This window comes from Trypanosoma equiperdum, assembly GCF_001457755.1.
Source record: "Trypanosoma equiperdum strain OVI genome assembly, contig: ctg_896, whole genome shotgun sequence".
Lineage (NCBI taxonomy): Eukaryota > Euglenozoa > Kinetoplastea > Trypanosomatida > Trypanosomatidae > Trypanosoma > Trypanosoma equiperdum.
The window spans coordinates 16,696-43,534 of NW_027124860.1; the positions used below are offsets into that span (position 1 = coordinate 16,696).

A 26,839-nucleotide genomic window follows, 5' to 3' on the forward strand; every position below is an offset into this window, starting at 1 on the left:
CCTGCATCGCCAACCCAACACACGAAGTGGTCAGTTCAGGGCCAGTCTGATGGGGGCCGTTGCTCTTAGGCATTTCTTACGGTGTTGTGTGGAGTTGCTTTCCACACGGGTATGTGTGGGAACAACCTCTGTTGGCTCATGATGCCGTGTGTTCTGGCTGCCGCTGGGAACAGAGCTGAGCGGCAGGGTGCAATAAGGGCCGCGGCAACTACTACAAAATTCGTCTCTTTTTCCTTTTCCTCCCTCTTTTCTCTCTTTCCACTTCCCCACCACTGGTGGAGGTGACGGTTCGCTCAGCGGTACATGCATATGTATGTGTGTCGGCGCATGTATGCATCTGTTTGTGAACGTTTTGCGAGTTTTCTAGTTTCTCTCTTTTTTTCGCTACGTTTTGGACGTTTCTTTTCTTTCCCCCCTCAATTTTGTGTGCGGTTCGCCTCAACGACTGAAAAGCGGAGTACTAGTTGCTGCCTTACGCTCCATTCCTATTATCAGTTCCTTTACCTCGTGGACTGGTTTACACTCCAGTTCCCCACCGCCACCTCCGCATCGTGGACGAAGTTTTATTTTAACCACTAGTTATGTTGGAGCGGGAGCGGCCCCAAGAAAAGGAGCGGGGCGCTGGGCTTTTCAGCCGCTTCTTCCGCAAGATGGATGGCTGTGATGTGAAGATAATTCTGGATGGCAAAAGCGAATCTGATGTGGTGCGGGTTCACGACCCTCGCGACAACACAAGTGAGCGGCTCTACCGCTATTCTTGCGAAGAGCCAGTTAACGGCCGCGTAATGTTGAATCCCAAGGGCTCCTACCGCCACAACGGTGTCGATGTGATGCTTTTGGCCTACGCCGTGCTCCCTCAAGCAAGCGACCACAAAGTTGAATTTATCACACAAGTGAAGCGGTTTGAACCCGACACACTGCAGGGTGCCACTCCTTTGGAGTTCTCATTCACTGTGCTCAAGGAACACGAGTCTTACCGGGGTATAAATGCACGGGTGATGTACGTTCTCCGTGTGGTCGTCCATCGCCCGCTGAAGAATGTCACGGAACAAATGGAGTTTTGGGTGACTCGCGTGGACACCGTATTGAGCGATACTCAGCCGGACGCTCTACGGCATAGGAGCTACTTCCGTGAGACCGTTTTTGGTCCGAATTCCACTACCATGGACGTGGGTGTCACTAACATGCTACACATTGAGTTTATGTACGATAAAAGGTTCTTTCATCTCCAGGAACGAGTTTTGGGGAAGGTGACCTTTAAAGTGACCCACATGGATATTCGCTACGGCGAAGTGGGTGTGGTAAGGAAGGAAACTGTCGTTCCCCCACTCAGTGAATCGGAGGCGGTGAACATGGAGACATTGCAAAAGTTTGAGATAATGGATGGCACGCCTATTGTGGGCGAGGTAGTTCCCATACGGTTGTATCTGAATTGCATTCCCAACCTTACGCCAACTTACAAAAATGTGCAAGATTGCGTTAATGTACAGTACTTCCTAAATCTTGTGCTGATAACTGCTGACGGCAAACGGTTCTTCAAGCAACAGGAAATTGAATTGTACCGTAGACGTGGTCAGGAGGCATTGACATGGACGGCGTGGAGGCAAGATGATCCGGGTAAAGGGGACGGAGAGGCGGGTGAAACATCTCATTAAATAGGTTGGAGGGGCGTCGGTGTGTAACGAAGAACATAAGACAAGTGTGGTGAATTGTGAGTGCATAGAACCAAAGTGGAAGAGTGTGAGAGATACGCCACCGTGTGAGGCTCCTGTGCTCACTTTTTTTTCTTTTGTGGTGGCGCATGAATGGGTGTCTGTTCCTTGCAAGTGGTGCCGACACGCAGAGGAAGGGCCAGTTGTGAAGGAAAGCAGGGGAACTGAGGGAAGTGGGGTGAGTTGAGCCAAAATCGCAAACAGTTGCTTTTTGTGTGGACCATGAACAGTATCCGGAGGGCTTCGGGCCGGTTTGTGTGAAGTCGCTACCGTTCCAGAGGTGTATCGAACTTTGAAGCATTCCGCTCGTACCTTTCCTCCTTTTTTGTTCGGTTCCTTTACCTTTACCTTTTCTAAACCTTTTCCTTACCTGCAGCTTAATTGTCATTTATTGCTTGTTTGACGTACGCTCGTTCTTTTGAAAGAGACAGTGCTTCTTCAGTGAAGAGACCGACACTTTTTTATCTTTGCTATTGGTATGCTTTCTTTTTTTTTTTGCCGCAGCCTTCATGTCCCTTCATCATGGAGCTGGCGGTTGGGCTGGGGTGAAGGAGGCCAACAACGGTGGTGTGTGGTTGGTGATCGTTTAGCAGCCCGCTTATGCGTGTGTCTTTGTGTATTCATGAGAAAGGTGATCTCAAGTGATTATTTCCCCCTTTTGCGTGTGTCCGTCTGGGGTTTCTTCTGGCTCTATGTCCACGCGGTGCCCTGACGCCCATGAGTGCATTTACCCCTTCGTGCTTTCACTCCTCACATGCATACGCCAATGTGTGTTGTCATTGTTATTTGTTTTATCGCGTCGTGTGGGATCCGGGGTGCCGTTAGTGACACAGAGATAGAGGGGGGGGGGGAGGCCGCTGCAGAGCTTCACATAAGTGCAGCGACAAAATATTGAAGATTACACAGCCCCTAAAACTTTGTTTGTGGTAATTCAGGTGACGAGTAACTACCGATTGCCAAGTTAAACGACTCTAATTTGTTAAAATAATAATAAAAGAACAAAGGAATAAACATGCAACTCTTATCGTGGTCTAGCGCTGCCAAAGCACTTTTTGGTTTAACGGTTGCCAGATTGCTGCTTGCCTTCCTGTATCGGCGGCTTTACCGCCACTTATACTACCACCCACTCGTCCCTGGCAGTGTGGCACTGATTACTGGTGGAGGGTCTGGAATGGGGTTGGAATTTGCTCGGTACTTCGCCCGTGCTAGATGCCACGTCGTACTGGTGGGGCGAGATGCCGATGCACTTCGATCGGCGTTAGCGTCATGCGTGGAATTGGGTTCGCCAAGCGCAGAAATGGTAGTTGCTGACTTGAACACGATAGAGGGAACAAATTTAGTTTGCTTTGGGCTGAGAGATATTATAGAGCAGAAAAGGCTCCATGGACAGTTTAGGTATCTTGTGCTCAACGCTGGACTCGGTGCGATTCTTCCCTTTTCCAGCGGCGTACACTTCTACGAGACGTGCGAGTCTGTAATGCAGATTAATTACTTTGCTAACGTGCGGCTACTGCAGGGACTTCTCTCATTGTTGGAGGAAACGCATTCGGCGGCCAACCCCTCGCGTGTTATTGTTGTGTCATCACTGGCAGGCGTTTTACCCTCGGTCCTGCGTAGTGCTTACACTGCTTCCAAACACGCCATACAAGGCTTTGCAAACGCGTTGCGTGGGGAGACGGAAGTGGCAATAACTCTCTTTTGTCCCGGGTACGTCGACACCGATTTCCACAGCAAGGCAACACTCATCAAAGGCGATGGTGCACCCGTGACATCTCATCGTCGTGGCATGGCTCCGGATGTAGCTGTTGGGAAGTGTATGGAAGGCGTGTTGAGCGGTCGATCAGAGGTGCTAACTCCCTTCGTAGGCAAGTTGGGCTACATCCTGCGTCCCTTATTTACCCGTTTGGTAGATTCTAGGGCAAAAAAGATGAGTCATCGCTCTCTCCAGAAATGAAAGTACCCGGTACCACGACAGAGGGGGGTTAAGTAGGGGGTTTTCACTTTTTTCGGTTTACTTTATCTTATAACTTTTGCCTTGCGGTGGGGATTTGATGCGTGTGGTGCGCATCAGTCAACACTCCTGCGCAACCCCTTCTTATAACTACCATTTTTCTGTCTCCAGTTTACTTAGTCACCTATTCTCTCTTCTCTTTTTCTTTTTTTCCTTCTACGAAGGGGCCAAACCATGGCGAAGTCGAAGAACCACACCAATCACAACCAGTCGCGGAAGAACCACCGCAATGGGATTAAACCCCCGCTGCCGTTGTACATGTACAACTCGAAGCGCGGTGGGTGGCTGCCGGCCCTCGTTAACACCCGACGTGTGAGGAAGAACAATCAGAAGGCTGCGCTGAAGGCGCGCCGTGAGCGACTCGCCGCCCATCAGGCTGCACAGAAATAAGGAGTCTGTCTTATCGCTGCATGGTTAAGCGCGTTGTGACGTTCTTGATGGCCCCATTGTCTATTTTGCTGCTGTATTGCTGTGATTTTCTCTTTCATACGCCCCTTTCAGTTCTCTTGGGTTGTTTTTGCGTGCCGTCACAGTCGTATTTCTGTGGCCGGGCTGCATTAGCTACATTTAGTTGTAAACATGCATTCGTGCCTCATCTTGTTGCTAGTGTACCTGTTGTTGTTATTCCTCCCAACTTCCTCTCCTTTCTCACTTGTTTTTCTTTTTTTGCTCGCACGCTGTTTGTCACAATCTGGCATTTATCACGTGTGCGCCACCAAACAAAACGTCGGCACCTGCCTCCTTTTGTTTAACTGCGCCGCTTCTTTAGGAAGGTTATTTGATACTCGAACATGGCGAAGTCGAAGAACCACACCAATCACAACCAGTCGCGGAAGAACCACCGCAATGGGATTAAACCCCCGCTGCCGTTGTACATGTACAACTCGAAGCGCGGTGGGTGGCTGCCGGCCCTCGTTAACACCCGACGTGTGAGGAAGAACAATCAGAAGGCTGCGCTGAAGGCGCGCCGTGAGCGACTCGCCGCCCATCAGGCTGCACAGAAATAAGGAGTCTGTCTTATCGCTGCATGGTGATTGGGGAAAAGCAGTGTCGATACTTTCCGCTTTTATTTTTCACTTCCTTTTGACATTTTCTTTTCTTCTATTTCCCTGTTACATGATCTCGTTCATGTTATGGGTGCTTTTCTTCCAGTAACGAGGGATGGGAGTCTATAACACTTTTCTCCTCTATTTTCTCCCCTCATGTTTTTTTGATATCCTCTACAAATCCCTCCGTGGTCTCCCCCTTGTCACTGCAGCTGAAGTTCCCACTAGGATTTCTTAGGCGCACGTGTAGACGAATATATATATATATATATATTTCACTTAATTCATTGGCCCAACCTTCCTTTCTTTGGAAGATGATGCGCCGAACGCCGCTGGTCGCGCGTGTGGTCGTGAGTTCTTTCCTTCGTGAGCCATCAGAGCGGAAGTCATTTAAGGAGACATTGGCGGAGTGCGACGCCAATGGTATCGACATGGCGAGTAGCTTAACCTCTGACTTTGCGCTTTTGCAATCAAAACTATTCAAATATCGTGTTGTTCGCCTAGGTGACGAGCTGCAGTACGTGTGTCGACACCCGCTGGGCAGTTTGCCGTCACTCCCGGCACTTGTAGTACACATCATTTTACTCACAACTGTTTTCTTCCTGTTTCGTAACTTGGGTCGGTTTTCCTCCACGGCATTGGTGAAGCCACCGGTGGCACTCCCTGGCGAAGGAGATAGTTAACAACACCTACGCACTTGACTTGGGAGCGGGCGGGCGTTGCCAAGTGAACGTGCCGTTGAGTCGTACTGTGCTTTGGTTGTTTTGGAGGTAGCAGACACTGGTGAGATTCCCCTTTTATCATTACTACTATTATTATTATCATTATAATAATACATATATTATTGGTATTGACCTTTCTGACTCTTTGTTAAATACTGGTTCATTCGGGTTGATGTTCACTTGTTGGTTATTGATTGTGTTTAGTGGCGTTTGAATGCTTTGACCCCCACGGAGGGGTAGTTGTAGTGTTGTTGTGCGTCTCATGCACGAAGCAAGTTTCTCCATTAACAGAATTTGAAGAGTTTAAATGGTGTAAGTGGACACTGCAAGCACCGAATTGTTCTCTGCGAGTAGTGCTATTGTTACTATATTATTCCCGTTGATTCTCTGTCCCCCCTTTTCCTCGTTGGGACGTCGCATGCCTCCGTTCACTTTTTTTAAGTTCGATTTTCTCTTCCTTTCGCTTTTCCCCCTTTCTGTTTCTTCTTGTGCCTCATAATATTTCCAACTGTGGGCGAGGTGTTTTACTTCCTTTGAAGGTCTTACAGGAGGTGTAGAAGAGAAGGGGAGGGAGCCTTCGGTGCAGATTGGAAGCGATGGCATTTCGCCGCTTGGTGAAACGGCACAAGATCACAAACAACCAAATGCTTTTAATGCGTCGCCGTGAGCCGTATAAACCAACCATGAAGGACCGTCAACAAATTGCTGACCGCGCGAAGTTGGAGGAGTTTGAGCGTAAGAACGCGGACGGACTGATGTTCGTCCCCGAAAAGGCCCTGCCACCGTGGCAGAAGTCACTCGCGCATAACGCGAAGGCTCTCGGCTCTCGCATTAACTTCAGAGGTTTCCGCGTCCGCGTGGCTGATGGGCAGGATGAGCCGGGATTCCCTACACCATTTCGTTAGCAGGACTTCTCGTCCCCTCCCTAACATTTATCTCTACTCGGGACTGGCGCGTCGTTGCATTCGCTTACGCCATTTTGTTTTTGTAGCTCATTATTTGGCAAGTATCCGGTAATGAAGGGAGGGGGGTATGTTTCGTGTGTATTGTTGGTCGCAGTAAACTTATTCCGTTACGGGTTCTTCTGCACCGTGGTGGAGTCAGTGATGATAGGGTTGTCGTTGCAAGGCGGTGTCTGTTGGCCTGCTTTTTCCCTACACAAATGTGGCAACGGTTTAGTCCATACGAGGGACTTTTCGTTGGTTATCGTAAGGGCATATTTGAGCAGGCGAAGAAAGGTAGAAGGAGACTCTGGACTTGTATTCTCGCGTATCATACAGCATTAGCGTTCACTTTTTTTTTTACTATTTATTCGTGGCATCAAAGAATCGTTTAAATGTTTTACCGCTACCACTTCTTACCGACACCGTGTATCAACAAACGTGGAGGAGTGGTGGGAGTAATCTAAACAAAGCAAGAAGAATTCAAGATTAAGCGTTTTGGCGGAAACATGTCAGCCTTTTTAACACCCAAGATTCATCTTGTTGGTGATGTTTCGTCGACGATGGATGTTGTGCGAGAGATGCTGGCTGCCTCTCCATCGGACACCGAACCTTTTGCAGTGTTAGCTGAGTCCCAATCCTCAGGCCGTGGCACTACAGGCAGGCAATGGTCGTCGCCACGGGGAAACATGTATTTTTCGTTGTGTCTTCCCACTACATTGGTTGCAGCAGAATTCCTCCCTGTTTTGCCGCTTGCCACGGGCCTTGCTTGCCGCGCTGCTATTATGGAGTTGGTCGAAGGCGCTGTTGTACACGTAAAATGGCCAAATGACATCATTTACGATGGAAAGAAAATCGGTGGGAGCATTGCGGAGTGCGAGGGAGAACACTTAATTGTTGGGATTGGGATAAACATCGAAGTGGCTCCGCCTGTACCTGATGGAGGCCGGCCGTCATATGCTGTTAATTCGATTGCCTCGGTACTCGGAAAGGGGGCTGTGACACCGCAGTTGTTGGCGGAAGCCGTATGGCGTAACTTTTTCTCTGCTGTTGCAGATCAGGGATTCAAACGGCCTGAACTAATTAAGCAATTTGAGGCGGCAATGGACAAGAGCCTCGTGCTTCACAAGCGAACACCCACGGGACGTGACCCCATGCCTTTGCACGCCTTGAAGTTGAATGAGTGGGGCCACCTCGTCGTGGGGCGACCGGACGGCTCCGAAGAGGTGCTTGTGGCGGAGTACCTTTTTTAAACCATCACAGGAGATATTTCAAAGCTTCAAATGCGGTGCTATCGAGTGTGTGCCGATGTCCATCGGTGCGTAAGGGTTTAAATGAGGTATCAGTTACATATATATATATATATATATGTTGCAGGATATTATGAGTGAAAAGTCCGCGTGTATTTGCGGTGAAGGGACACTGACGTGAAGGGGGGGCACGTTTTCACTTCGTTCTGTCATGTGCAGCTATCGTTATCGTTATTATCATTTTTTATACTTCAAATTGTACTTCAGCAATCCATCTTGCTGTTATTGGCTACGCACTTGTTTTCTTCTAAAATGCATCTCTTAAGGGGTAGACAGCGATGCCGACAGCAGCCAATACGTACCATTGATGTGTGCTTGTCTGCTTGTGTGCAAACGCTTCATATTGGTGGTATCAAATAAGCCGCATTTTTTCTTAGCTTGTGCGTAAATAAACACCTTCGGTATGTGACACGGTATGTACCACTCAACATCTTGGTGAATGTTGTCACTTCTGCAGGAGCCGTGTATTCAAGAGTTAAATCTTACATCGTAAGTAGCTGGCTGTTTAAATTTGTATTTGCGTACGCTGTTTTTGCGCTCCAACAATAAAATCAACTTTTTTCATACCGTTGCCTTGGGGGGGGGGGGACGAAGTGAGAGCAAAAAAAGAAATTGTGTTACCGAAGTCACACATTGAGAGAACCTAGTGGCAACCAGTAAGTATTGCGCGCATCGATGGTCCTCACAGGGGTCAAACTTGCTGAAGATATAAACTATTGGATCAGGTACATCGACTGCGCACTCAGCCATCCACTACCGCTTCCAAAGAACAAGCACGTATTCCATAGTGACCAGAGGCTGGCACCAGAGATTCGCGACTTGTACGACTGCTTATACAAACTTTATGCAGAGGAGAGCGCCTCGGAATATTTCAGGGAACCTGTCGATGCACTGAGGGTGGGGGCGTGGAACTATTACAGTGTCATCACGGAACCAATGTCGCTGCGCACGGTGCTTGACTACATTGTCCAGGGCGGGCGCTACTCTCAAGTCGAACAAATAATGAATGACGTCGAACTGATTTGGAAAAACTGTGAGAGGTATAACGGGGCCGAATCGCATCTTGCCGCCGACGCACGCAGGTGTAGGGCGATACTTGAGAAGCACCGGGAACGGCTTGCTGACGAGCAAACTGCACCCGCTGCAGAGGTGGATGAGCTGATTGAAGCGTTGGAATCGATGGATGACTCTGTCCTTAAGGCAGTGGAGGCGTACTTCCTCCGCGAAGACCCAACACTCATCCTTAGCAGCGGAGATGTGGATATTCCATCACTGCGAGTGAAGCACCTGAGAGCAATGAAGGAGATTGTTCAGCGGGCGGCAAACGGGCAGTTGGAGTGACTTGTGGACAGCGGCATGGTTGGTGGCACGGTCATATTTTTTTGTTTTCTTTCCCCCCTTTTGTGTTGCATTTCACTCGCTCTCTCCGCCTCCTTTCCATTTGTGGCGTTGAGCCCACCAGGTTGCCGTCGTTGTTTTCCCCTGGGTTTCAATGGAATGTTGCAGCTGCTTACTCGAGCCGTGGAATGTGAGGAAAGGAGACAATGAGCGGCACAGGAGGACATTTTTGGCAGCCGTTGCGCTGCCCTTGTCGGCGCCTCCCAATTTCGCGGTGTCCCCGGCGTCTCTACGATGAGAGAAGAGGGAACGGGTTAGCTGCAGTGGTGCCTTATGCGTGCGGTGCGCTGTCGGGTGTTTTGTAGGATCCTTCTGTTGGGTAATGGAGCCTCAAAGGTGGTGACAAATGATTGTAGAAGTGTGAATATTTGTGTTATGCGGAGGCTAAAACGAGAGAATGGATGGAAGTGTGCTATTTTTACTACTAACCAACCACTTGTATAAAGTCACATTCCTTGCTCCCCTCCATTCATCACTTTGCGGTTTGTATTTGCCGCTATTTCATTGTTTTTTTTTTTTTGTAACCCCCCCTTTCTGACTTATCTGCATTTCCCTCCTTCCAGTTCTCACATAGCCTATCGTAAGATCTATTGATCGTAGGTTCACAATAGGCTGTCACGGTTCGCTTGGAGTAGCAAGAGTTGCCAAGGTGTGGGGCAGAGTTAGGCCCCTGCCAAAACTTTATTAGAGATTGCATCATGACTGACGTTAACAGATATCTTCAAAGTGATGTTGCGACGGCTCTGAACCGGCTCGCGTCCGCCATGGCTCGTGATCTCGACGCGGACAAGCAGCAGGCTGCTGCGGCATTTGCTGTTGGGCGAAATACTTCTCCTGAGGCCTTCATGCGCGTTGGAGAGGAAGTGCCGCTGCCGCCGCGCGTAGCGGAGCTTCGCAGGAGTCAAGGGCGGCTGTCGTGTGGTTTGCCCTTTCAGTAAAGTCGGCTTTTGCAGACGCAGAGGGTGTTGAGTAAGCTGTCGTCGCTGCTGAACTTTGTATGAAAAACACGGCATGGTGAAGTTTTTTTTCCCCTTCAGTCCTACTGTTATTGTTGGTTCACCCAGTTATTTTCTTCTTTTGTGCAGGGTGTGTGAAAGAGGGACCACTTACCGCCCTTGTGATGTGGAATTTGTACAACCGCAGCCAAACCCGCTGGTCAGAGGCATTTTTAGTACCACATTTGGGGAACGAAGCTCTTCATTTATCCTTCCACGTTGCTATTCTTGAAGTCAACGGTGATTACCGAGGGGGGCTTGTCTCCACTTCGATTTACTTACTGGAAGCACTCACTCACTATTTCTTTTTTACCGTTTCTCATTACTTTTTTTTTTTAAATGATTAACGCCCAATTATTGCAACAGTGCCACTAGCAAAGGGGGCGAAGGAGACCGAAGAGGAAGGGGTTAATAATTTGTGTAACTATTACCTGTAATGTTGCGTCTCTGCCGTGTGTCACTGCGTGTCCAGTCACACCAGAAGAAGCGCGCACAGCACCCCAACGCCGGCACACGGTTTGGACGTGTGTACAATCGCGGTTTCATTCGGTACGGCTTCGGTGGTTTCGGCATGAGCGTCTACACGCCCAAAAAGGACCGCCGATTTCGCGTTCAGCCACTTCCTTCTTTACATGCAAATTCATTGGCTGATGATACTCCTCTAGTGACAACGACGCGAACGTTGTCTCCAAACTTCCGTGCCTTTGCATTGCAGGATGGCGGGGTTTTCTTTACCCACCCGTCACATGAGCAAGTGATGCGCGTGGGGCAAAACATACTGGCGGAAGAGACGAAGGCCACCGGTATGACGTCCATGGACACTTACGTAAACTCACGTATTCAATCCATCATAGCGGAAAACACTGTCGAGAATGTTGCTCTGAGTCACTGGCGGAGGCGGCACATGTGGAATCTAGTAAGGACGCACGGCAAGTTACAGCGGCACTGGGGTGTGTCGGATGCGACTAAAGGGGCGCGGTCGAATATATACGGAAGGCCCTCATAGAAGGCTCCGTGGGTTTGTGTTATGTGTTTCTGTGCTTTCTTATCGTCGAGACAACTGTGCGCTTGTATGTTTAGGTATATGTTTTCCGTGGCGTCTGCTAGTACACTTACACGCGTTCGTACGTTGTTTTTAACGAGAGATGCGTTTATGGATGGGGTTGATGTTTAATTCCCTGGTTGAATTGACGGAAGGAAAAGACGTTGACTCAGACGGCAATGCTTTTTACGTGCTCTTTTTTCTTAAAATTTTCCCGCATCGACACTCAACTCCCGGTACCCCCTTCACTTTTTTTTTGTACCACAGAAACGGACTCTTTTTCCTTTCTTTTGTCCTTATCTCGTCTATTTTGCGGTTCGCGAAGGTGCGAAGAGGTGTTTCTCTCGTATACATTTCTTTAGGGAACGACATCACATTAGATAAGAGGTTAATTATCTAGAAAAAACGGCTGGAATTACGCCACGGAGGGAAGGAATTTAAATACAATATATCAAAGGGAAAGAGAGGGAAGATACGATACGACACGTGTGGGAAAACCGAAAATTTCGGTTGTAGAAATTTAAATATCATGTCATCACCCATGTGTTCAGTCCATTCTAACCCTCTTGGAGGATCCCGCTCACGCCTCCACATTGCGCCGCAGATCATACCAGCAGGAAGACAGGGCAGTAGAGATGGTACCACGGTGAGGGAACTCACTTCCAATCATTACTCTTCGGGACGCGTAACGCCAGAGTTGCAGCGCACTTACCATCGCTTCGGGGAGGTCGGGTGCACACGCCGTCACTACGGCCGAGCCCGGGACCCACCTATCGACGAAACGTTTCGCCACGGTATAAGAACGGAGGCCGGTGAAGGGGCGCGGGGATGCCTGCAACCCGAGACGGGTGGTCGAATGATGGCGTTGATGGAGCAACAGTTGGAACGTGCGTATTTGTCAAACGTTCGCCGACCACTCGGCAAGGTCCCTGCTGCAATGTATGATGTCCAAGTGCCTCACAGCGGGTTTGGTATTCCATCGGAGAAATCTGAGAGTGTCAAGACGCTGTTGTACGCGGGGAGGGATTCCGGCACTGTCCACCCGGTGGGGGAGTGCAAAAATCGAGGTTACGATTGGGAACGTGCGGGCATTAACCCCATGCATCACCGTTTTGGCTGGTGTGAACAGCGCGGCGAGGCGACAGCTGGGGAAGTGATGTGCGAGACGAAGCTGGTGACTAGGTTGCTGCCGAAGGTGGTGACGGATGTGCGGAAATTGACAAAGCAAGAGGTGGGGAAGGGGCTGCCGCCTCCGTGGGACACCAAGTACTTTGATGACACACTTGAGAGTCGCACGATACGTCGTAATGGCAGGGGTGAGGGTGATGCGGTGCGCCAGTTGCTTAGCTCCTGGATGCACCATCCCTTCCCACCGAAACGGCAATTGGTGGCGGAGGAAGAGGATGCATCGCTTAAGGGGACTGGATCGCTGGAGGGCAGCAGAAAGGAGGGTCTAGAAAAGGATGCCTTGCGCTCGCGGTTCCTGTGCACATACAGGAGAGGGGGCCGCTACAACTCGGCAGACCACACAAGGCTCGACGATGATGTACGCGCACCTCATGTTTTGTATCCCTGCCATTACGTCCAGATGGGTGTGAACTCTTCTCGCTTTGCCGGTGGCTGCACACTGGAAAATGTACGGGATCTATGTAAAAGTGTTGGTATGGATCTCGCCGAGAATCAGATGCAGGAAGTGTTCAACCATGTTGCCGTCGACGGTGTTTGCGGTATTGAGCAATTCAAGAACAAAGCCGTAGAAATGGGGTACCTATCTTAGTTGCACACAACGGAGGCGTTTGGACTCCATCGCGTTGGATGGGTGACCATTTAGAAAACCCGATCTACAGGAAGGGGTGATGTGTGAGCGATGGATGAATGTATATATGCACTTTCTTTTCCCCCTTTCAGAAAGCGTCGGTGTCTGTGTGCTGCGGCGGAGGGGATGGAGGATGTAAGATTTTAAAAGAAAGTTAGACCGGCAGAGTGGCTTGCTGACATTGGCTTCACCCGCTTCAACCATTTATGGGGAGGAAAGCAAGGTGGATGAGACGGGAGTGGGTGTGGGTACACGCCCTCGTTTATAACGAAGTTCAGGGGTGCGGCGCAAAGTCTATGAGGCCCCACGTTTATATCATCAAAAATGCTAAATTTTTAAACTCACATTTCCCCTTTTCTGTGTGTACAAGTGTGGATCCTTTTTTTTTCTTATCTCACTTCTGAATCATTTACGTCGCCTGTAATTTTCCTCGTTTTCTTCAGGTTCATTCGACGGTTGGTGTATGGTACTTGAGCTTTTGCATCCTCCTTTCTCCTTGTTGTTTGTTTCCTACTGCCGCACCTCTTCACCACACTCTTGTAAACTTGATAAAGCAATATCGTACTCGCGAATAGTAGCACACTTTTTTACCTTCTGTAGGAAGCAAATTGATTTGTTTACAAGTGTAGGGGTCCGCGTGAAGAAAGCAGCGACAACAACGCCAGTAAGCGAACGTTAAAGCGAACGAAGCAGTAAGGGTAAAAAGGTTATTAAAAGAGGATCGTCATGCTTCGACGCACTTCACTGAGGGCGATAAAGCCGTATTTACACGCCTTTTCCCCCGGGGCCCGTGCCTCCGAGAAGGGGATGTTGTACCGCAACAGTAACATGAATGCCCACGCGCGCGTCGCTTCCATTCAACAAGCGCAGCGGACGCATCGCGAAGGTAAAATTTTCCTTATGTTGTTAGTTCCAGATCAAGTTTTTCTATCGGTAGTGCTTGTTGGCGTTTCCCTTGTTGCTGTCCTCCTTTACTTTCGTCAGCAGCCATTCAGCTTCAACACCCACAAACAGCGGTGGATCTTAGGTGCCATAAATGAGCACGAGTTTTATCAGCGCAATCGGGAGATGAGCAACGTTTTGGCGGCTCACAGGGAGGCAATTGAGGGGACCAGGGACGTCATTGGCGATTGTCCCAAAGTATTCGAACCGCCAGTGGGGTCGCATTACATTAGTCGTTCCGGTGACTTTGCACCGCGGAGTGATTAAAGGCCGTTGGAAGTACGGTCCCGGGGTTCAGTTACCGTAGGTTCCACCTTTTCGCCAGTGTTGTTTTATTCCTCTAACTCATAGCTGTGACCCTTCCACTGCTGATCCCATGATCTGAACCGTACGTATGGTGTTCTGTTGCTTGTGTAAGTAGAGGTAGTGGTAGCTGAAGTTTCTGCGTTTGTGTATTGTCATTGTTTAGAATCGTCACGACTCCCACACATTTGGCGATTTGCTCCATACTTCGAAGAGGATGAAGAGAGGGGATAGCAGAGGGGGGGGGGAAAAGCGTGGAAGAAGTCCAAAATCGCATCCGTATGTTTGCTGCGTAGTGAGAAGATCCGCCATTTAACCTGAGGTTCGCACAAGGGTGCATTCGTGTATTAATGGTTGAGCTCAAATTGTGCACGACACTCCTCATCAGAGTCGTAGTTTCAGAATCGTCAATGGAAGCCGTTCGTTTGCTTGAACGAGAGGAAACATATCCTTCTTGTGCTGGTGCCATCACGTCATTTGCCGGTAGCTGTTTTTCCTGTCTTCTTTATCCCTTTCCTGTCTCTCTTTTCGTTGTTATCCTGTTTCCCGCCCTGTTTGCTTCAGTCTTTGGGGACGTGGCGGCAGCTTATCCCCAGTCTCATTCATTGATACATATTAGAGAAAGATGGTACAACAACAGCCCGTTGTTGTATTTGATATGGGATCTAACAAGACGCGCGTTGGCTTCGCGGGTGAGGAGGCCCCGCGTGTCATCTCGAGCACAGTCGTGGGCGTGCCGCGACAACGCGGTCTTGTTGGGTCCCTTATGCAACATTACAGTGACGACTACGCAGGAGATGCCGCATGCGCGCAGGAGGGTATGCTCACCCTTAGCTACCCCGTACGGAACCGCCGCATCACAAGCATGCCCGAGGTGGAACACTTTTTGCAAGATGTTTTCTATAGTCGGCTTCCACTTGTACCGAGTAACACGATGATGTTGTGGGTGGAATCTGTGCGCACTTCACGTGAAGACCGAGAGAGGCTCTGTGAAATGATGTTTGAGAGCTTTGGTCTTCCTCAGTTGGGCCTCGTTGCCGCCTCCGCGACGACAGTCTTCTCCACGGGAAGAACGACAGGTCTTGTGGTTGATAGTGGCGAGGGATGCACGAACTTCAATGCCGTATGGGAGGGTTACAACTTGCAGTACGCCACGCACACATCTGACGTAGCCGGCCGCGTGCTAACTGATAGACTTCTGGCGTTCCTGCGCGCGAAGGGATACCCGCTCTCCACTCCGAATGACCGCCGAATTGTGGAGGACGTCAAGCACACCCTTTGTTACGTTGCAGCCGATGTACAGGAGGAGGTGAAGAAGATGCACAAAAAGTTACAGAAAGAGTATTATGGCCTACCAGACGAGCAACGGATTTATGTTGAGGAGAGTCAGTTTATGGTGCCCGAGCTCCTCTTCAATCCATCAGCAGAGGGTGACATTGGGTGTTGTGGTAGGAATAATGCAGAAGTGAATGTAGATGCTAGCGGGGTTGGTGCTGGAGGTTGGACAGATGCGATAGCAAAAGTTGTGGAGTCCGCCCCACACTTCACTCGACCTCACCTTCTGAAGAGCATTGTGTTGGGTGGTGGCAACACCATGTTCCCCGGAATTGAGCAAAGGCTACGCCGTGAAGTGTCAGCGCTACCTGCAAGCGCGGAGTGTGAGGCGAATTGTGTGGCTTTCCGGGACCGTGACTTGGCCGCGTGGATCGGCGGGTCTGTTGTTGCATCAATGCCAACATTTCCACATATGTGCCTGTCACGCAAGGACTACTTAGAAAAAGGTGCTACCGTCGTTCACGAGAGGATTTAGAACCGTGTCGGGTTGGACAACAGGGTCATGTACATCAATGGAAAGATGTGTAGGGAGATGTGAGTATGACGGGTTTAGGAATCAAAAAAAGGGAACTACCCTGGAGGTTGAGCTTGGGTCCACACATTCTCCAACATGTGGAGGGAGTGCAACTAATGACGACATGGAATATGTTGCTGGCAAAAGTAACCTGAATGCCCTCTACATTCACTTCTTAAGCATTCTAACCTACTATTTTTTTTCCATACTTTTACCCTGACTATTCCTAACGACTGCTGTCGTTCCTGTGCTTGAGCACTTGCTCTGTTTGTCTTTCCCATGTCCCAGAGCCGTCATCTCAATAATTTTTTGTGCCTCAAAGGGAAGTTGTTAGAGGGCCGGTGTTTGTGTGCGCGTGGGAATCCAGAGTGTGCCCTTTTTTCGTTAAGACGCTCCAAGCGCCTGACCACATCGTGCATTTGTGCGTGTGACGAGAGAATTGCTTTGACTGAGGCTGTGGCTGTGGAAATGTCCCTCAACCGCAAGTATAGCAGTGCGAAGGACCGTGGGCCCACTATTGTTATCCCTAACATACCAAAAATTACTGACATACGGTCTCGTGGGAAGCTTATGTGTGAGTATGAGAAATATGAAGCGGAGTTATTCAAGCACCACCTTGGCCCGCCGGACACGACGTGCACAATGAGCGTCAAGCAGGCTCCTACGGATTTCGATAGACGCGTCCCGGGGATGGATGAGCCAACAGCAGCCGATCTCCTCCACGAAAGACGCAAGACTCGAGGTGGGGCCAGGTGGGGATTGGAGAAAAGATTTGGAGCACCCGTTTTCGCAGCAGGTGGCACTGGGGGAAACACTAGCACAAAGCAACAAGCTGCTGGTAGGCATGGGAGTGTGCCATACTCTGCAGCGGATGGAGGAAATAGTAGGGGGGCACTACCCGCGGTACCATCGGTGACACCCCTAGATGTTTCTACTAATAATCCTCCCAATCAGCAGGGCACTGCTGGTAATAACCGAGATAATACGTCAACGTACTCACCATTGTCAATACGCGCGCCTGAAGAGGACCCTGAGGATGTGCTTTCTTCATCAGCGAGAAGGAGGGGAACAAAAGGACAAAGGGTTTCGCTTCAGGTACCGCGGCGACCACCACAAGGTGCTGATCCTACGGTGAAAATCGAGGAAGCGGAGGGGAAGGAGCCTTTAGGCCGTACGCAAGAGGGGAAGTCCAAAGGGGGCCGGCGGTTTCGTAGTTTGCCGAGACGGGCACCGCTTCGTGTGCAGTCTCCTTTGTTTGATACAGAGTTTTTGGCTCCTGGAGGTTGTAATTGGACTGTGTGTACGGGACAGGACTACTCTTCGTGGAACGCTGAGCATTGCGCGGAGGTTTTACGTGTCCTCCTGAAACCCCCACCGGAGTATGGTGAATCCTTCAAAGTAGACATGAGCCACACAGACCTTCGCTGGATGTGGAACGGACGTATGCCCAAGAACTTCACATCATTGCAGTCATGGCGAGTAGAAGAAGTGAAGGGCAGAGTTGTTCCTGTTGTCAATTCACCGCGCTCCGCTCTTGTAATGCTGCGCTGTGGTATCACAGTTCCAGACTTGTTAGTTCACGAGATAGGGGATGACGCTCCACTTCTTCCAACGGACCCTGAGGACCGTACAATGGTGAAGAGTATTCGTATGAAGCAACATAAAGCATCAGTTATATCAATCTTGGAGCAGGTGCGAAATGAGTACTGCTCGTTATGTTGCGCAGTAAGCCTCCCGGATCTAGTTGAGGCGTTTCGTAGGAAGCGGCAGGTCAATATTGAGGTGGCTAAGTCTGCAATGATACGGGATGCTCTAGAGAAGCAGAAGCGCTTGTTTGAGTGTGCCGAGAGGAAGTTAGAGGTTGAGGCTAACCGTGCAAAGAACTTACAAGAGCGGGAGCGATTGATAGAACTCCGGAACGAACGACTACAGGAAATGATGATGGAGAAGGTACGACGCAAGAGGGAAGAGGATCTCATCGCGCAGCAAAACGCTGCTGCTCGAATCAAGCTTCAGCAAGAACGTAATGCCGAACGGGAGAAGGAATATCAGCGGGAGTTGCAGGAACGGCTTGAACGCGCCGAGGAACGGACCGCCAGGCAGCAGGCTGCGCGGGACCACCTGTTGGAACAGCGTCGTATTCGGCGGAAGAAAAATGCTGAGGAGCGGCAGGCACGAATAGAACGTATGGCAGAGATGCAGGAGCAGCAAAGTGAAATACTCAGGCGGAAGTATGAGGAGAGGGATGCAAAAGTACAGCTTGTGCAAGAGGAACGAGAACGCAAACAACGGGAGGCACAAGAATTACTTGCCGCGAGGGCCGCCAAATCGCAAGAGTTGAGGGAGCAGGCGCGTCAGCGAGCCCTGCTGCGCGAAGAAGAGGTGCGCCAGGCCGCGCTTGGACAGCAACAAGAGGTGGAGAACCGTCTGCGGCAGCTCACTAAGCAACGGGAGGAGGAGGTTGCGGAGCGTGCGAAGAAAGAGGCCGAGAAGCGAGAGCGTTTGAAGGGCGTGCTTACGTTGACCGCAGAGAAGCAAATCAGTCTAAAGGAGGTATCTTTGAAGAAGCAGGAAAAATTCAAGGAACGCCATGATGAGATTCAGCGCCACCAGGCGGAAGAAATCATGCTTAAACGCGAGCGTGAGCGAGATCTCATGGAGGCAAAAGCCTTTGCCGTGCTTCAAAAGAAACGTGTCGCTGAATTTAACAAAGTAGAGGTGGTATTGCAACTAATTGCTAAGCGTGAGGCAACCGAAGCTCTCGAAACTCAGCGTGAGATGCTCCTCCGCGAGAACTTTAAGAATCATGCAACCTTGACACAACACAGGAAATCGTTGAAGGAGGATATTGCTAGAAAAAAGTCACTACAGGGATAAACCGGGCCAGTCAGCAACAGCAACAAAAAGTGGTAATACGCCGGCTAGCGGATAGGAAGGTGTGGCTGTGGTACCAATCCCTGTTCTGGAGCGGAAGGGTCTCCAAACTCTGATGCTTGTCGATCACGATGAATGGTGTAGTATTTGTTATGTAATTAGAAAGCAAGGAAGGATGAAGGGAGAAGACATATATTAAAAGTTTTTTTTTGTGTGTTAGGGCAGGTGTATTTTCCACTTGGTCCGCACCGAGAAGAGTGTTTTGAGCACATACCAGAGAAATGTTTGTGAAGGATATGTATATCTGTTCGTCCATTCGCTTTTACTTATTTTGTACATTTTTCTTATTTCGTGCTTATTTATTTAAAAACTCCGTCGTACCCAGCGTTTCAAGTTCTCCATTGGTCGATGTCGGCTACGAGTAACGCTTAGAGGGCTATTTGATGCTGTTCTCCTCTCTCCGCAGTCTTTGCTGTTTGCAGGACTGGACTTGATTACCTTTTGAAGGACGTGCTGCGGAGGCCTTGAATCCGCCGCGGGTAAACCGTTGCTGTGGAATATTGTGCGTAGGAGTCGTGAAGGTAAACGATGTACATCGCGGTGTTTTTATCCTTGTGTATTATTTATTTTCTTAGATTGAGGTTACAAGCAATCTCTCACAGGTGGAGAGCATAGTTTCACAGTACTACAATGACAGACATGGAACTTGTGGAAGCTTTAAATGCAACGGAGGTGCCTATTGCACGGGCAGTTTTTCTTATGATTTCTGCAGTTCAAGACGCAGACGCCGGTGACAACAAAACTTGGTCGTGTTGTCATCCCGACCGGAGTCCAGCTGCGTCGCCGGGCTCAACGACCGGATGGAGGTCGCTTCGTGAAAGTCCATCGGGACCTGCAGTTATTGAGGTGTGTTACAATGATGGCGCTGACAGTTTTTTGACAGTTAAATGGGTTCCTATGGACAAAACTCATTTGGTGATGATTACCCAGCGGAGTGATAGGGAACGGTCACACCAACCCCTAAACACGTCATTTTGCATTGAAGATGAACCCCTTGCCTCACTTGTTTTAGGGCAGCAAACGGGATCGGGGGCTTCAGCGGCAGCAATGTGGACTGCTGAGAGTCTCGGGTCAGCTCTTCACCGACTGCGTTGTTTGCTTCAGTCTGCAATCGGCAATACCGGTCGTGGTTCCGAGCAGAATGAGAAGTTTTCTGCAGCGCAAGACAGTGACTGTGGACGGGAATTGCCGAGCCCGCGGGAGACGCAACCTCGTCCTCTTGAATTCCACTGCGGTGGACCCGCCCCTCCTCCTTCCCCTCCCGTGCCTTCCCAAGGCAGTTTGCTATTTGCGGGAGTGGTCCCGCGTCCTCCCGGCGCCCGTTACGGCGAAGCGGATCTCATCCCCGGTGGTGGAGGTTTTGGTATGGGTGGCGGCATGATGCTCGGCCGTGAAGCCTTCCAAGGCTCGCATATAGTCCCTGCTCGCTACAATCCAATGTTTCCGGGCGATGTCCCGCCTAGGGTGCGGCCTCCTGGTCGGTACGGTTCAACGTTTCCTGGGGAACCCGATCCTGACAACTTTTTGCCCCCAGGTGGCCCGGCTTTTAGTTCCAGTTTTGGACCCGGACGAATGAACGGTTTTGGCGGACATTTTTACCGTTGACGGTCCTGGTGAGTAGTTTTCCTTCAGTGTTGTTTTTATTGGCTTAGGTGTCTGGGCCTAGCAAACCACCACATGATTTCATTCCTTTTCTGTGTGCTCCATTCTTTGCTTCGCTGAATGTGTGGGATAGACTGATCCGTTTTCACCTCCTCACTGTTGGTTGTTGTACACCTCTCCACTACGTTTCCCCTCATTTCTTCAACATCATCGATTCTTCTAGACCTAGAGATGGTGTCGTACGCCTCTGCATTGACAAAGGATGGCCGCAAACGCGCTCCGCGACCACTTTTTGGCGTTAACATTGTGAAGCCATTTCCGTGGGTGCGTGTCGTGCTGGGCCTTGGCGCAGTGGCCTTCCTTACCCGACGGGAGTACAATGCAAGGTATCAAGTATCACCCCGTGATCAGTTCCTGCGCAAGGTTGTTGTCGTGCCATACGGCGTTCTTGGTATGCAGATGACTCTACAAGGTGGCCTTGTACGGGCTGGCAGTGAGCCGGACGAAAGCACGTTTATTGTGGACCCGGCCAACTTGCGCCACATCTTCACGACGGCGGTGGGCGCAACCGGCGCCTCTGGGGCGATCTACAACATGTTAGGTCTTCGTGGTCCGTTTCCCGATGAGGTGGTGCAGGCCATTTCCCGTGTGTGTGACACCAAATTTTACAAATACGGCGAGAGGGCTAACGTCATTCACGTGGTTGACCCCGATTTCCGTGAGGGTGCCTGGTCAGAGCGCGAGGCAGCAGTTGAGCTTTCACGTGCATACCGAAATGTGTTTCACGAGTTCGTAAGAGGTGATGGAGATGTGTTGCGTGTGCCGCCGCTATCGAGTGGTGTGCTTTCTGGCTCACTTTACAACCAGCTTCCCATCATAACACAGTCTGCGGTAGCTATGGCCTTTGAGCAGTTACATACGTTTGATCGTGAATATCTGTTGCGCCGCGACAAGCAGGTTGAGTTGTGCGTGTTTATGAACAGAGAGTGGGATATGTACCAGAATGTCTTCAAGAACTGCACGCAGCCCTCCAAATTGTAGGGCAGGCCCAATAGGTTAGACTGTCTAGACGTCGCTGCCTGTGTTGGGCGGGTGCTGCGTTTCTGCTGATGGTCAGTTTGTGAGAGGGGAAACCATATGTTGGGTTTATTAGCAAAGCGGTGTATGCGGACTTTGCAGGACGTTAGTACTATCATTTACAACATTACTCTAGCTGTAGTTTTTAACTTTCTCTCACACGTTGTTAGTCTATTACCGTTATTATTATTTTTTTTGTGGTGGTGTTAGTTTATATTTGTTCTTAACGAGTGCTGTTTAACTGTTTTTTTTTTTAAAACCAACGAAGTGGTGTGTTTGTTGCGCACATTTGTGTGTATATATATATATATGTTTGTTCACTGTTAGCTCTGCGGGGCAGCCAAACGGAGGGTGCGGTATAGTTACTTGCCTTTCTTTGTTCCTTGTATGGGTTGACGTTGACCCGGAGCTATTACAAGTTGGTTGTGTGTCTTCTTCAGTGCAACAAAGGTATGCGTGTGTAATTATTATCTTTTTTTGGTGCGTTTATTAAAGGCATTCCTTCACTTTCTCATACACACTTCTTGCACTTTGTTGCGGTAGCCACTGCTGTCTTGTTTAGTCTGGTCCCTTGGGTGTTGACCAGAGAGAGTTGCAGTGCGCTCTTAGACACAGAGGGGGAGTTTTATCACGATATCACCACTCTTGTCTTCACACGGTTCCATCCAGTACTGTGATAGCGGACTGGAGGCACGTGACAAATCCACACTCTTGTGCGTGTGTGCTTATCCGTGGTGTATATAGGCATACACTAATCTGGTGAAGCTTCTATTAGCCACTGGGAGCAAAGTTAAGGTTTTAGTCAGAAGGGGACATCATCTACTAGTAGTGTGGGTCATAGAACGCGGGTAGGTATGGAGCGAAGGAGGTTGTTGCACGATGGTCGGTGGTTTACTCCGCCAGTCCTATACGGTAGTGCGCGGCGTGGTTTGAAGACGCTTGATGTTCGCGAGTATCGGCCGCTTGCGATGCCGATAGAGTTCCGATTTTACCAACGGTACGCAAATCATCCGAATCGGCAGTCTGGCATACAATTTCTCACCCACTACAATACCCATCAGAGGTTTCGTGTTAACAAAGACTACATTGACTACATGCACTGGGGAAAAGAGCAGGGGCAAGCTAGACTTCCACATCGTCACCAGCGTGTAGCATTCGACTTTAACGACCAGTTGCACCCGACGCGCATTGGGACTCCAGAGGATGGTGGTAATGCCAACCACTGCTATCCCGAGGATGGGGAAGACGGCTCATACGCATGGTTTGCTTCACAGGACCCAACGTTTGGACACCACCCCGACTTGAGTTCATCATTTGACCCTAACTATCGGGTTTTCTCGCACCCAGAGCATTGGAACAAAATGTTCACGAAGCGACGGCCAGGTGAAGGTGATATTGATCTCAGTGTGCTTCCGTCACGCAGTTTATTGGGGCCGCTAATGGCACATTCTGATACTAAAGGAATTCCATACTTTAAGGTAGACAACCGGGGACACAGTAACGGGAGAGTACCGGGTGTTAACGCTCCATTTTTTGGTGAATTTGATCAGAAGATGATGCAAGCCATGTCACGTCCACTCAACGCAAACCGCACTATCACTGGCAACGATGGGCGTTTCTCAAAGACCATTATGATAAACGAACCCCAATGTAATCAAGCGTTGAGTGCTAAGACGGCTAGTGAGTTGAGCAAGGAGATTGACAAGGCAACGAATGCTGTGTACTCGAAGCTTAGTGTTCTTGAAGCTGCTCAGTCAGGTCTTACTGATTACTTCTGTGGGGGTCTCAACTTTGAGATTGTTGGGTTTGAGCTGCACATGGCGGCGATGTTGCGTGAGCGCGCAGCAGCCATTCTTGAGAGAAGTGGTGCTGGAGGACTGCCGAGCGCTTCATCGGCAACGCTGTCATCGTCTTCGACAACCAGAAGATGTGCTATGCTTTTGGAGAAAGCGGACGAACGTGAAGTAAACAAGTTGCTGCGGGACGCCTCAAGGTACGAGGATCGTGTAGATGATGCCCTCCGCCAGCACGCGTCACTCATATGGCGTGTATACACTGCGCCCCGCCCCCTTATGACGTTGACTAACGGCAAGTGCCGCGGCACTGGGTGTGGTCTATCTCTCTTCGCGAAGTATTGCGCCCTTAAGGATTCTTCAGAGTTTATATTTGATGGCCCTAACGTGGGCATTACACCGTACGGCGGTATGACGCGCCTGCTCGCGCGACCCGAAACGTCTCTCAAGTATCCGGGGTTGGCGGAGTTTGTTGTTTTGACCGGCGCTTCTCTTTTCGCTGGTGACGCACTGAGGCTGGGGTGGACTGACCTCTTCACAACTATTCCTGATATGACTTACCACATCAAAGAATGGTTCGACACAACCGAGCATATGCACAACGATGCCGTTGCGTGGCAGCTTGGGCACTTGTTGGAGACGTGCTTCAAGATGAAAGAATCACATTCTTCCGCAATGGAGCGCGCGGCAATAACCCCTACAAGGGCGCGTTGGGTAGAGGATGCCTTTGCTGATCAACCATCAGTCAATGACATCATGAGGACCCTAACAGAAATTGAACAACTGCCATTTCAGTCGACCCACAACACAAGTGACGAGTCTCATATCACACCCTACACACTAGGGAGCGTAGCAGCTGGTGTGCAGCGATTGGGCGAACATCGCCTGCGGTACACACTTTCCCCGTGGGACATTACGCCTCCAGAAGATAGTGTGGTGTTGAAGCACACGTCGGAGATGTTCAGGGCGTACGTGTTGGAGCGACGCGGGGCGACGGATGTCGTAACTCACCGTGATGCGGAGAGGGCTGCTGCTTGGAGTCAGCAGAGGCAAAGGGAGTATGATGCTTACTGCAGTCTGAAGGAGGCGCCGCATCCGCGGCATGTGTATGCGCGTCTTGAAGGGTGTGAGGGGAAGATCGTATCGTTTGAGTTTGTTTTCGAGATAAGTTGTAGAAGGAGTGGGCCACAAGGTACTGACGAAGTCCTCCAAGCTACCACAATTAGCCGACTGAAGAGTCGGATATTGGATGCGCTTGGTATGCCCCGGGATCGGAACATCGATTTGGGTTGGTACCTTCCGACATTGGACACATGCCCTATTCATAGCGACGAGGAGTTGATGCAAGTCCTGCATACGGATCCGGGCATCGAGGATCCGAAAGAAAAACTGAGGTACCCACCCATCTATTTTATTGTGAAGCGCTGTACCCTGTACTTCTCTGAGTGGGCCTATGCTGTGAAACACCAGTTGTTGCTGCAGTCTCCTTTTGCGCTCCGGGCGGCGTTTGGGTTGCTGCAGGAAGTGCGCGGGGATGGCGCGGCAGAGAATGTTATGCCGCTCGCAGAAACGCTAGGAACGGAGTTCAAGTATTTTACGCGGCTCATGCGTCGACCCGACTTTTACCGTGTAGGAGTTCATACGGACAAATCTGTGGAGAAATGGGAAGAAATCAAGGAGGAGCGGCGGCATAATATCCACCACACTCACAGACCAACGCGTCCGCTTCCTGACTTCGAGGAGGTTTTCGAACGTGATGTTGAAATTGATGGGCATCGGTTTGTACTGCGGCCGCGCTGGAACCCTCGTACGCTACAGGATGTGGACGACTCCGACATCTTGCGGTTGCGGGCACCACTAACGTACGATATGGATTCCACGGCCGCTCTCCACGTTCCCACTCACTGCGGTAAAGCCTCCCGACTCGCTGGAATGCTGCAAGACGCAGGAGGCGTCCAAGTTTTGGATGGTCTTGGCGAGGTAGACGACAAGGGGGAACCTAAAGTACCGCCGCTGCAGAGCAATGCATCTGTGCCGACAAATGTTAGCTTTTATGAGATGGCGCGGCACCCATGGGAAGACAGGGCGTCGTCGTGGCGTCGTGACGGCTTCACTGAGGGATCACTTGAGTATTTTGAGTCCCAATACCGTTCTGCAGAGCGAGCTGTTTACGATGAAGAGGGTCGAGGCGTGCGGAATTACTGGCCTTCGCGTGATGCCGTTGAGGGTATTGCGCAAGAGGAAGAGAATGACGCACAGCTACTGCAAGAGCGCCTTTTCAACACACTTGAAACTGCAGGTACAAGCGTGGAACCATGGGCCCGTAATCTTCGGCTCAATGCAACCACAGGAAAGTTCGGATACAAAACTGAGATTGCGACACAGGAAGAGAAGATATACGACGATGAGTATTACCGCTGGTTCATTCAACCCGGACGCCACCCGAACCCCAGTGGCCTCACCCTCAACGGCAGGAAGGGACAGTTCGAAGAAGGTCACTCTCGCGATGAAGAACTTGAGCGCATGTGGCGCAAGGTTGTTGCCGATGGAAACAACGACTTTGCTGCAACGACTTCCGGAATGCCCGTGTATGACGGGGACGCCAAAAACGCGGAAGATAGCTATGCTGCGGGTGATGATGTCGACGTGGTGACGACTGACGCCAATGTGCCGGTGGATGGGGACGATAGCAGCTGAAGAGTACAAAATGGGGGATAGTGAAGGCGGAATTATCGAAATGAGCGCACGGTAGCAAAAAAAAAGTGTGGAGGTGCGTAGGAAGATGAATGAAGGTGTCGTTAAGAGAATAGGATGGAGGGATGTGAGGCAGGCGCTTTGTGTTTGTGGATCACTGCTATAGGCACCGAGACGGAGGGGGCCGCGCGTCATGCACCAATGTGTGAGGGTGAGGAAGAGTGTGTTTACTCACGCTGCGATATTCCTCCCTTCTCTGTGCGCGCTAACCTCTTCTTTAATAGCATTTCCCTGTCCACCTTTCTCTGCATTCGCGTCCAGTCTCATTTTGGTTTGGCTGTGTTACCCTTAAAGTAACCCAGCACCGTCTCTGCTGTTCCTGTCTATGTTTTTTTCCTCTTTTTTGTAAACCTTAACACATTTTTCTTTTTGCTGAATGGGTTGACGTAGGGGAGAGAAAAGAGAATATGGTTGCTGTCCGCGCAAAGGTCGGCTCTCGCGGCTTCACTCGCCAGAGGCAGCTTGCGAAGGGAAAGAAGGTGTTCAAGATTGACTGCAGCATCCCCGCCAGCGACGGTATTTTCAGTGATGATATTCTGAGCAACTTCCAGCAGTACTTTCAGGATAATGTGAAGCTAAACGGCCGCAAGGG

The 26,839-nt window shown here is 50.2% G+C and overlaps 15 protein-coding genes across 15 annotated transcripts; all 15 read left to right on the forward strand.

Moving 5' to 3' along the window:
* Positions 1-581: 581 nt before the first annotated feature.
* Positions 582-1,655, forward strand: TEOVI_000432700 (vacuolar sorting-associated protein-like, putative; the record flags this gene model as incomplete). The annotated part of the gene is made up of 1 exon (XM_067227108.1): positions 582-1,655. The coding sequence occupies one exon, from the start codon at positions 582-584 to the stop codon at positions 1,653-1,655; it is 1,074 nt and encodes a 357-aa protein (XP_067083209.1).
* A 1,069-nt stretch (positions 1,656-2,724) lies between these two features.
* TEOVI_000432800 (short-chain dehydrogenase, putative) lies at positions 2,725-3,666 on the forward strand (the record flags this gene model as incomplete). Its single annotated transcript, XM_067227109.1, has 1 exon — positions 2,725-3,666. One exon carries the CDS (start codon positions 2,725-2,727, stop codon positions 3,664-3,666), a length of 942 nt encoding a protein of 313 aa, XP_067083210.1.
* A 1,417-nt stretch (positions 3,667-5,083) lies between these two features.
* Positions 5,084-5,452, forward strand: TEOVI_000432900 (uncharacterized protein; the record flags this gene model as incomplete). Its single annotated transcript, XM_067227110.1, has 1 exon — positions 5,084-5,452. The coding sequence occupies one exon, from the start codon at positions 5,084-5,086 to the stop codon at positions 5,450-5,452; it is 369 nt and encodes a 122-aa protein (XP_067083211.1).
* Positions 5,453-6,087: 635 nt separating this feature from the next.
* Positions 6,088-6,396, forward strand: TEOVI_000433000 (uncharacterized protein; the record flags this gene model as incomplete). The annotated part of the gene is made up of 1 exon (XM_067227111.1): positions 6,088-6,396. The coding sequence occupies one exon, from the start codon at positions 6,088-6,090 to the stop codon at positions 6,394-6,396; it is 309 nt and encodes a 102-aa protein (XP_067083212.1).
* A 545-nt stretch (positions 6,397-6,941) lies between these two features.
* Positions 6,942-7,685, forward strand: TEOVI_000433100 (Biotin--acetyl-CoA-carboxylase ligase, putative; the record flags this gene model as incomplete). The annotated part of the gene is made up of 1 exon (XM_067227112.1): positions 6,942-7,685. The coding sequence occupies one exon, from the start codon at positions 6,942-6,944 to the stop codon at positions 7,683-7,685; it is 744 nt and encodes a 247-aa protein (XP_067083213.1).
* A 732-nt stretch (positions 7,686-8,417) lies between these two features.
* Positions 8,418-9,083, forward strand: TEOVI_000433200 (Bromodomain, putative; the record flags this gene model as incomplete). Its single annotated transcript, XM_067227113.1, has 1 exon — positions 8,418-9,083. The coding sequence occupies one exon, from the start codon at positions 8,418-8,420 to the stop codon at positions 9,081-9,083; it is 666 nt and encodes a 221-aa protein (XP_067083214.1).
* Positions 9,084-9,838: 755 nt separating this feature from the next.
* On the forward strand, positions 9,839-10,078 carry TEOVI_000433300 (uncharacterized protein; the record flags this gene model as incomplete). The annotated part of the gene is made up of 1 exon (XM_067227114.1): positions 9,839-10,078. The coding sequence occupies one exon, from the start codon at positions 9,839-9,841 to the stop codon at positions 10,076-10,078; it is 240 nt and encodes a 79-aa protein (XP_067083215.1).
* A 493-nt stretch (positions 10,079-10,571) lies between these two features.
* TEOVI_000433400 (uncharacterized protein) lies at positions 10,572-11,141 on the forward strand (the record flags this gene model as incomplete). Its single annotated transcript, XM_067227115.1, has 1 exon — positions 10,572-11,141. One exon carries the CDS (start codon positions 10,572-10,574, stop codon positions 11,139-11,141), a length of 570 nt encoding a protein of 189 aa, XP_067083216.1.
* A 565-nt stretch (positions 11,142-11,706) lies between these two features.
* On the forward strand, positions 11,707-12,954 carry TEOVI_000433500 (uncharacterized protein; the record flags this gene model as incomplete). Its single annotated transcript, XM_067227116.1, has 1 exon — positions 11,707-12,954. The coding sequence occupies one exon, from the start codon at positions 11,707-11,709 to the stop codon at positions 12,952-12,954; it is 1,248 nt and encodes a 415-aa protein (XP_067083217.1).
* A 765-nt stretch (positions 12,955-13,719) lies between these two features.
* On the forward strand, positions 13,720-14,202 carry TEOVI_000433600 (uncharacterized protein; the record flags this gene model as incomplete). The annotated part of the gene is made up of 1 exon (XM_067227117.1): positions 13,720-14,202. The coding sequence occupies one exon, from the start codon at positions 13,720-13,722 to the stop codon at positions 14,200-14,202; it is 483 nt and encodes a 160-aa protein (XP_067083218.1).
* Positions 14,203-14,863: 661 nt separating this feature from the next.
* Positions 14,864-16,048, forward strand: TEOVI_000433700 (actin-like protein, putative; the record flags this gene model as incomplete). Its single annotated transcript, XM_067227118.1, has 1 exon — positions 14,864-16,048. One exon carries the CDS (start codon positions 14,864-14,866, stop codon positions 16,046-16,048), a length of 1,185 nt encoding a protein of 394 aa, XP_067083219.1.
* Positions 16,049-16,555: 507 nt separating this feature from the next.
* TEOVI_000433800 (uncharacterized protein) lies at positions 16,556-18,964 on the forward strand (the record flags this gene model as incomplete). The annotated part of the gene is made up of 1 exon (XM_067227119.1): positions 16,556-18,964. The coding sequence occupies one exon, from the start codon at positions 16,556-16,558 to the stop codon at positions 18,962-18,964; it is 2,409 nt and encodes an 802-aa protein (XP_067083220.1).
* A 687-nt stretch (positions 18,965-19,651) lies between these two features.
* Positions 19,652-20,626, forward strand: TEOVI_000433900 (uncharacterized protein; the record flags this gene model as incomplete). Its single annotated transcript, XM_067227120.1, has 1 exon — positions 19,652-20,626. The coding sequence occupies one exon, from the start codon at positions 19,652-19,654 to the stop codon at positions 20,624-20,626; it is 975 nt and encodes a 324-aa protein (XP_067083221.1).
* A 228-nt stretch (positions 20,627-20,854) lies between these two features.
* TEOVI_000434000 (uncharacterized protein) lies at positions 20,855-21,664 on the forward strand (the record flags this gene model as incomplete). The annotated part of the gene is made up of 1 exon (XM_067227121.1): positions 20,855-21,664. The coding sequence occupies one exon, from the start codon at positions 20,855-20,857 to the stop codon at positions 21,662-21,664; it is 810 nt and encodes a 269-aa protein (XP_067083222.1).
* Positions 21,665-22,554: 890 nt separating this feature from the next.
* On the forward strand, positions 22,555-26,190 carry TEOVI_000434100 (Enoyl-CoA hydratase/isomerase family, putative; the record flags this gene model as incomplete). The annotated part of the gene is made up of 1 exon (XM_067227122.1): positions 22,555-26,190. One exon carries the CDS (start codon positions 22,555-22,557, stop codon positions 26,188-26,190), a length of 3,636 nt encoding a protein of 1,211 aa, XP_067083223.1.
* Between the last annotated feature and the right edge of the window lie 649 nt (positions 26,191-26,839).